Genomic DNA, 9416 nt, shown 5'->3' with positions numbered 1-9416 from the left:
AGAGGTCGCACGCTGCCCATACACCTGCCAATTATCGTACGATTGTGGGATCACCCGCAATTATCGTACGATAATCGGCAGGTGTATGGGCAGCTTAATAAAGGTCCCATAATCACTGCAAAGCTGGTGCAATTAAAGTAATTATTTTAAATCTGCAATCATGTTGTCAACCTTTAGGCTCCTGCGAATTTAATTTTGAAATTGCTTCTATACATACAAAAATGATTTTAGGATATACATACTTTATTGTAATGTAATATACATAATATTAACCCATTGCCTAAATAACTTATCTGTCCTTTTTACATGTTTAATTATGTTGGACACATGAAACTGATCCTGTATCATACTTGCAGATCTTCCAATAAGCAATGGCTTTATCAAAAAGCAGCAATGATACATTTGTGAATGAGTTCATTCTGACTGGTTTCTCAAGAAGACCTGACCTACAGATAGTATTTTTCTTAGTCTTTTTATCTATATATTTAATAACACTTTTGGGTAACTTGCTGATTGTCTTTGCTGTATGTCATAATGAGAGGCTGAAAACACCCATGTATTATTTCTTATGTAGTCTATCAATACTAGACGTGTGTTTGTCTTCTGATATTGCCCCTAATATGTTATCAAACTTACTCTCTGAACAGAAGACAATATCCTATGCTGGCTGTTTTGTACAGCTTTACTTTTTCTGTGTTCTTGGAAGTACTGAATGCATTCTGTTTGCAGTGATGGCTTATGACCGTTATGTGGCAATCTGTAACCCATTAAACTATATCTTGGTAATGCAGAAGAAGACCTGCCTGGGACTTATATGTGGAGCTTATATGGCTGGTGTCGTTCATTCTCTCATTGAGGTTTCTTGCACCTTGCAGCTTTCCTTTTGTGCCTCCAATGTCCTTCACCATTTTGCCTGTGATTTTCCCCCGTTACTAAGTATTTCATGTACAGACACTACTATTAATGAATTTGTCCTCTTCATCTTTTCTTCTCTTATTACTGTACCTTCTATACTGGTCATTATTGTGTCATATGTCTCCATAATTGTATGTGTTTTAAAGATAAAAAGTGCAAATGGAGGACTAAAAGCCTTTTCGACTTGTGCATCCCACATAACAGCAGTGACACTATGTTATGGAACAACTCTGTATGTATATTTAAGTCCTAAATCAGAGTCCACAGTTGAAAACAGGAGTGTTGCCACTGTTTTCTACTCTGTTGTAATACCTATGTTAAATCCAATTATTTACAGTTTAAGAAATAAAGATATTCATATGGCTGTGAAAATAATGTTCCAAAGTAAAATGAATTTTTAGTCTGCTGATTATAGTGTGATGAACTCCTATTACTGATGATCAAGTTTGAAGTCTCAAAGGATTCAATTAATTTTGATCACGCAAGTTGCCTGGCTGCAATTCTGATTCTTTAACTTTTAAACTTTCTTTGGCCCAGAACAAGTAGATAGGTAACTTTCTCCAACTTTTATTAGCTGCATGCTTGTTTCAGGGTTGTGACTCAGAAGTGTTGAAGCCAGGCACAATTCATGAGGTCTACAATGGCATTTTCCACATATCTCTTATGACATGTTTACTTTAAATACTGTCCTCCTAACATGCAGCTCCAAGAAAGCTTGACTGTAGGGAAGTGTCTTCATTCTGCTGTGAATCTTGAGGTTGGGATGTAACTTCAAGCTTAAGGGATACAAATATGGCTGGTGCTCTGTGTCATGGGGGGCTGCTTTCTTTAGTTTTGACTGTGCAGCTCGGTCTAAAGGTGTGACCCAGGATTCTCAAGGGCGACATGATCAGTTCCTGCAACAATCTCTAATCAGCAGTATGAAGAAAAAGGCTGTTTTTTTTTACATTTCTATTGGTTTTATTCATGCATTCCTTTAAAATATTGCAAGTTGATTTTAAGGTTTAGGTCTACTTTAAGACCACACCTGACACTTGGTCCCAATCATCCTCCTTTCTTGCCGATAACTAAGACAGTAAATTTTTTCTTCCTTCCAATCATTTGGATGCCAGCACTATAACCACATAGCTTGGCTATAATATTGGCTTAACATAGATAGATAGATAGATAGATAGATAGATAGATAGATAGATAGATAGATAGAAGTACAAAAAATTCTAGACATGGCTGGGTTACTGATAGTATAGAAGAACATTTGTTAATTTGATTTTTTAAAATATATTTACTATATTGATTCAGTATTGTTTCATCACCTGGAAATAGGTTCAGACTGCGACTCCCAATGGGATTCCTGCCTGTACCCATATAAGAGTCCTATTCTATGGAATAATTTGGTGAACTTCTCTACACTCTTCCTAATCTGGCAATTAATTCAGGATTATTTTGCTTTTTTCTGTACCAATTTTTTCACTGTATCATATTTTATGTATTTACATCTTTTCTTTACCTTATTTGCATTTTTATAGCTTCATATTACAACCCCAATTCCCAAAACGTTGGGACGCTGTGTAAAATCTACTTTGAAACAGAATGCAATGATTTGCAAATCTTATAGACCCATATTTTATTCACAATAGAAAATAGAAAACATATCAAATGTTTAAACTGAGAAAATTGACCATTTTAAGAAAAAGGTAATTTTAAAATTGATGGCAGCAACATATCTCAAAAAAGTTGGGACAGATGATTACAACGGTGTAGTCTCCCCTCTTCTTTTACACTCTGTAAACGTCTGGGAACTGAGGAGACCATTTGCTGAGTTTTGGAAGAGGAATGTTGTCCCATTCTTGCCTGATATGGGATTCTAACTGCTCAACAGTCCTGGGTCTTCTTTGTCTTATTTTTTGTTTCAAGATGAGCCAAATATTTTCAATTGGTGAAAGGTCTGGACTGCAGGCAGGCCAGTTAAGCACCTGGACTCTTCTACTATGAAGCCATGCATCTAATGTGGTTTAGCATTGTCCTTCTAAAATATGCAAGGCCTTCCCTGAAAAAGAAATCATCTGGATAGGTGCATATGCAGCTCCAAAATCAGCCCAGTCCATATGCACTAATGCACCCCCATACCAACAGAGATGCAGGTTTTTGAACTGAGTGCTGATGACAAGCCGGAAAGTCCCTCTCCAGTTTAGTCTGGAGGACGCACCACCCATGGTTGCTAAAAAGAATGTCAAATTTAGATTTGTCTGACCACAGAACAGTTTTCCACTTTGCGTCAGACCATTTTAAATGAACTTTGGCCCAGAGAAGACAGCGGCTTTTCTGGATTGTGTTCATATATAGCTTCTTCTTTGAATGATAGAGCTTTAACTTGCCATTCTTGGATGGCATGGCGAACTGTGTTTACAGACAGAAATTTTTGGAAGTATTCCTGAGCCCATTTAGTGAAGTCCATCATAGAATCATGCCTATTTTTAATGGAGTGTCGTCTTAGGACCCCAAGATCATGAGTATCCAGTATTGTGTTTCAGCCTTACCCCTTGTGCACAGAGATTTCTCTAGATTCTCTGAGTATTTTGATGATATTATATACTGTAGGTGATGATATATTTAAAGTATTTGCAATATTACATTGAAGAACATTATTCTGAATTTCTTTGACAATTTTTAGATGCAAATTGGTGAACCTCTGCCCATCTTTACTTCCGAGACACTCTGGGGTTGATTTACTAACCTTTTAAACACACCACGAACGTGTATACACCTCTGTAGTGTGTTCCCTCCCAGCATGATCTATGGGAGGAATCGAAACACCTTTGTAGTGTGTACACACCCAGCAGGTGTGTTGTTCAAAGCCCTGCAATGAATTGCAAGGTAATGTGGTGTAAATTAGCTCTATGTTATGTTGCTTGCGTTGATGAATGCAGGAATGTAAATGCATGAGCTAACCATTTTTGTCTACACTGTGAAGCAGCATTATATATGCATCATGTGCATGATTTTTCCATATATGGCATTAGTGGAAATATGCTTTTAGAGACTTTTTGGTTGATAAATACGTTTTGCTGTGTGAAAATCACACACACCTGGTGTGTGTGTGTGTGTGTTTAGGTTAGTAAATCAACCCCTCTGACTCTCCAAGATACTCTTTTTATACCCAACCATGTTACTGACCTATTGCCAATTCACCTAATTAGTTGCAAAATGTTCTCCCAGCTCTTCCATGTTAGTACCACATACTTTGCTAGGTTTGCTAGGTCCCAACTTTTGCAGTGTTGCTGCCATCAATTTCAAAGTTACCTTATTTTTTCCCCTAAAATGGTACATTTTTCACAATTTAAATATGTGATATATTTTTTTTATTTTCTAATGTGAATAAAATATGGGTTTTTGAGATTTCCAAATCATTGCTTTCTATTTTTATGCAGATTTTACACAACATTCCAACTTTTTTGGAATTGGGGAATTGTATATTAATTAAAAAGGTACAAAACATTATCAAGCAAAGTGAACATCTTTAAATTTTTCCAATAAGTTATGCTGTGACTTAGGTGTATATTTAAAAAGGATTCACCATACATTGACCCGAAAGTACTCACAATTTGCTCTGCAACATTCACCAAATTCATAATGCACTTCATTCGCCCAGTAAAAGACACATTTACTGACATACAGCAACATCTGTTTTCTAATGTATAAGGTGCACACTATAACATTCATCCATTTAGAAATGGGTGAATGTTACCTTCCCTGGGCATTCATCTGTACATTGATTGAATACATTTAAAAAAACACATTTGCCATGGTGGACACGTTGAATTATTTAATTTGATACTTACTGAGAATTGCTAAAACTGTGCTTTTAAGACAGATCCAGCCATGTTTGCGTGTTTTTTTAAAATTCATCAATTAAAATAAAATTAGAAAAGTACACCCCACCAAATAACATATCAATATTTAAATCACAATCCACCTAAACTAAATTGCAGGTTTATGTCCAGATAAGCTCACAGCCACCTAGCTGGAGATCTTTCCACAAGTTTTCCAGAAGGATTTTTCTTTCTCTTTCATTGCAGATTATACAGCTCAATACTGTGATGTGGAGAAGATTTTATATACTGTAAGTACCGGGGTGTCTTAAAAAAGGACAAAGTTTTAGGATCCTTGATTCCTAAAAAAAAAATATTATTTACAGGAAAGCTCCCAACCTTAGCGATAAACTAGTGTACAATGTGGTAGACCCACCAAAGAAAATAAGTAAAGTAAACTCCCCGTTATCCGGTATCCACGGGGATTGGTAGATTCCGAATAAATGTAGTTTCTGGTTGCTCAAGAGTTACTATTAAAAATAGGTACCCCATACTATACCATACCATACCATACAATAAATTCTGTATTGACTTCATACTAATATTGAAATCCAGTAATCAAAAGCAAATTAAGACAAATAGACTGTACTATTTTAGAGGGGGTAGGATTTTACCCCTGCAAAATATGTTTGGGGTGTAGAACAATAGAGAATAATGGGGGCAGGAAAAGATCCTATTTTAATTCGAGGGTAAATGGAAGGCGCTTTGAAATTAAAGAATTTATATCATGTCATGCTGCCTATTCAACCTACATATTGGAATGCCCTTGTGGATACCATTATGTAGGGAAGACTACTGGCCAGTTAAAAATCAGAATACAGGAGCATATTAAGAACATCAAGAAAGGACTAGAAAGTCATAGTGTATCCAAACATTTTAAAAATTTCATTATAAGAATCCAAAGAAATTTATATTTTATGGAATTGATAGGGCAAATCAAACATTGGAGAGGGTCCAACCTTAAAAGGTTGATTTCCCAAAACTAAGTGAATATGCACATTAGAGGCTACGCAGTCGAAGGGTTTGAATGAAAAATTAGATTGTGTGAACTGTGAACTGTTTTTGGAGTAATTAATAGAACAGTATGGAGGTAGGATTCATGTATGTTTTGAGATAAATAGAGAGTTTTATCATTATACTTTTAATGCTTACTCTTTGCTGACATCTAGTGGCAACCTGAGAGAAGGACTAATTACAATAGATCGTTAAAGATTTCCCCAGATGTAAAAGATAGGAAAGTGACTATATAAGGCGTGCGTGATGGACTCAGTCTGTACGTTACCCTTTGAAGAAGTCTATGACTTCATGACTTCATGTGGGTATGAACACACTGATGTTATCACACTGCCATTGGAGAGACCATTATTCCTTTACCTTTAAAGTGAGCTCCTGCAAAATAATTTTGGATAGGGTAGGGAAGGAATAAAGTCTCTTTCATGTTTGTATTGATGGGTCAATTCTCTATCTCTGTTTGTCCTCTATCTCTATTTGTCCTGGATATGGCTGTCACTAGAACTGAAAGTGAGGGAAAATCCATACAAGTGACATAACGGCTTGCAGGTAGAATCACATCTCATAGAGAAGGACTAGTTATCCAACATTTACAGAAGTATGCTGGGGGCTGAAGGCTCATAAACCACAGTAGCATTGCAAGAGACTGAAGACAAGTATCGCTGTCTGTCAGACAGGTAAGTAATGTTTTTCTTCTTTTGCGCAGGACCTTTTTGGTGGCAACAGAGTTGCTTTTAGCAGAAAGACTTTAACCAGTTGACATCCGCGGTGTTAAACCCCCTTCCCATCCAGGCCATTTTTCAGTATTCAGCGCTGCGGTACTTTAACTGACATTTATTCCGTCATGCAGTGATAAAGCAGAGATCTGCCGCGAACGAGCACATATAGGCGATCGGCGGGCTATGGACCTGCTGATCGCCTATATGTGTGACACCCGGTACCGGGTGTGTGCATTGTCGGGTCTTTTCTGCCCGTGCGTGCCCGCTAGGGGGCGCGCGCGAGCAGAAAAAAATTGCCGTCTGGAGACGGCAACCCGCAGATGCAGCAGTGACGTCCGTCCGTTTTTCTACTACGGGCGGACGGCAAGAGGTTAAGCAAACAGGCAAGATTTTTTTCATTATTTTCATTTCAATCTAATAGACTTTACATTTGCATTATATTTGCAATAAAAGTCTTTATTTCCCTGTATACACACAAACATTATAGGAGGATTGGCACAGCTTGGGGTATTTTATAAAACAGACATTCTCAAGCAGGCAGTTGTTATTTTAAATGATTTATATGATTTAAATGATTTTTTAGAATGAGATCCTAATAGGTTGGACTTGATGGACTAATGTCTTTATTCAACCTCAAATACTATGTAACTATGTAACTATAGTCAAACTTTTATGGGAACATTTCTTTACTGCAGTTGACTATTCGAGGGCGGGCTCATAAATTTTGCCTCCACTTAAATAGAAAATGAATGTGAAAAGATATTTTAATGAAATAAAAAATATATACCTACATCATTTATTTTTAAAGCAGCATAATTGTTTTTCTACAAAATAACCACACACTTCATTACACTTCCACTAAAGCTGCACAGGTTTCTGAAATTTGCCCTTAAAAAAAAATCTGTTTTGTTTTTGAAACCGTGAAGTGACAGACAGCTGCACACCTTGGATGAGTGGCATTATCCTTCTGATTTACTGCAGGACCATGAAGTGTTTAGTTTGGTCTTCAGGACAGTCACCTCTCGTACATCTACCTACCTAGGTTGCCTTTTGGATGATTACTCTCTGTCAAGTAGTATTACACTCTAACTAATCGACTAAGTTGATTATAATCGATGATTGAAAAAGATGTCAACGTTTTCAATCATCGATTGATCGGCTTTCGATTAGTTGGCCCTGTTCACGGCTCCACACACGCTGCGCGCTGCCCCTCCTCCCCGCCTCACACTCGCCGCTGCCAGACTAGCCTGCCCACGTCCACACTCCACACGCCGCACCTCCTCCCCGCCTCACACTCCCAGCTGCCAGACCCGCCCGCATCCATGCTCCACACGCTGAACCTCCTCCCCACCTCACACTCACCGCCCGCCCACATCCACGATTGCCACAGGGACACGGGGAGAAGAAGAAAAAGTAAGGAGGAGTAGGCGTGGGGGGATGACAGTCGCCGACAGACAGGCCCGATCTCAGAAGCAAGTTGCTGGAAGACTGCTCAGGTAGGCCTGCACTTTCCCACACATGGTGCTCTATAATGTATTGCTGGGATTTGTATTCCTCTATAGCTGATGGTACATTGTGTTGTACTGTATATTATACAGAGCAATGTACCATCAGCTATAGACATAGACTGTATGTATAATGTATTGCTGGGATTTGTTGTATTCCTCTATAACTGGTGGCATTCTGCATTGAGCTGTGTAATATATTATTGCTGGGTTTTGTTGTATTCCTATATAGCTGGTGGTATTCTGCATTGCGCTGTATAGAAGACTACAAATCCCAGCAATAATACATTATACAGCGCAATGTAGAATACCACCAGCTATAGAGGAGCACAACAAATCCCAGCAATAATACATTATACAGTGGTGCAATGCAGAATACCACCAGCTATAGAGGACTACAAAACCCAGCAATAGTACATTATACAGCGCAATGCAGAATACCACCAGCTATAATGTACTATTGCTTGGTTTTGTAGTGCTCTATAGCTGGTGGTATTCTGCATTGCGCTGTATAATCTACTATGGCTGGGATTTGTAGTCCTCTATAGCCGGTGCCATTCTGCATTCATTGCTGTATAATTTTACACTTTCCATTTCACTATATTGCACACCACACTTTTTTTTTTTTTCTTTTTTTACTTCCACCGCTCCTAGCTTGCTCCTGTGATGGACTAAAATCTCAATACAAACTAGTTGTCCATCACTGGAGCCATTTTTTTAAAAATCCCGATTAACAGAACTTAATAATCGGCTAACTAATCGATTTTGAAAATAATCGTTAGCTGCAGCTCTAGTTCCCAGGGACATTTCCGGGGACGTTCTCCTCAATCAAAGGACTGTCCCTGGAAATCAGGGACGAATGGTCACTCTACACCAGAGAGCCCTCACTATCCACCAGGGAGCCACCACAGAGCCTCCACTGGCCACCAGGGAGCCCCCACTAACCACCAGGGAGCTCCCACTGGCCAAAGTGGAGCACCCACTTCCCACCTGGGAGCTACCACAGAGCCCCCACTAGTTATCAGGGAGCCCATACTGGCCACCACAGATCCCGCACTGACCAGCAGAGATCCCGCACTGACCAGCAGAGATCCCGCACTGACCAACAAAGAGCCCACACTGACCACCTGACAGTCCGCATTGGCCACCTGGGAGCCTAATTAGGGAGCCACCTTTGTTGCACCCACATGCACCCGTGCAACTCTCTGGACCCCTGGTGAGAGCGTGCATAGCCCACCTGAGAGCTCACACTGGCCACCTGAGAGCCCGCACAACCTCCTGAGAGCCCGCACAACCTTCCTGAGAGCCTGGAGACATCAGGTGGTGTACCTGAAGCAACATAGAGTATGTAGCTTTATATTATTCTGCATTGTTGTAATATGTATTGCTGGGATTTG

At 39.1% G+C, this 9416-nt stretch overlaps 1 protein-coding gene across 1 annotated transcript; it reads left to right on the top strand.

Moving 5' to 3' along the window:
* Positions 1–371: 371 nt before the first annotated feature.
* LOC108802654 (olfactory receptor 1019-like) lies at positions 372–1316 on the top strand. Its single transcript, XM_018574512.1, has one exon. It carries the CDS (start codon positions 372–374, stop codon positions 1314–1316), a length of 945 nt encoding a protein of 314 aa, XP_018430014.1.
* The last annotated feature ends 8100 nt before the right edge of the window (positions 1317–9416 follow it).

This window comes from Nanorana parkeri, unplaced genomic scaffold (assembly GCF_000935625.1).
Source record: "Nanorana parkeri isolate BGI_ZX_2015 unplaced genomic scaffold, ASM93562v1 scaffold3012, whole genome shotgun sequence".
Classification (NCBI taxonomy): domain Eukaryota; kingdom Metazoa; phylum Chordata; class Amphibia; order Anura; family Dicroglossidae; genus Nanorana; species Nanorana parkeri.
The sequence above is the reverse complement of the archived record's forward strand: the minus strand, read 5'-3'. Positions and strand labels throughout refer to the sequence as shown.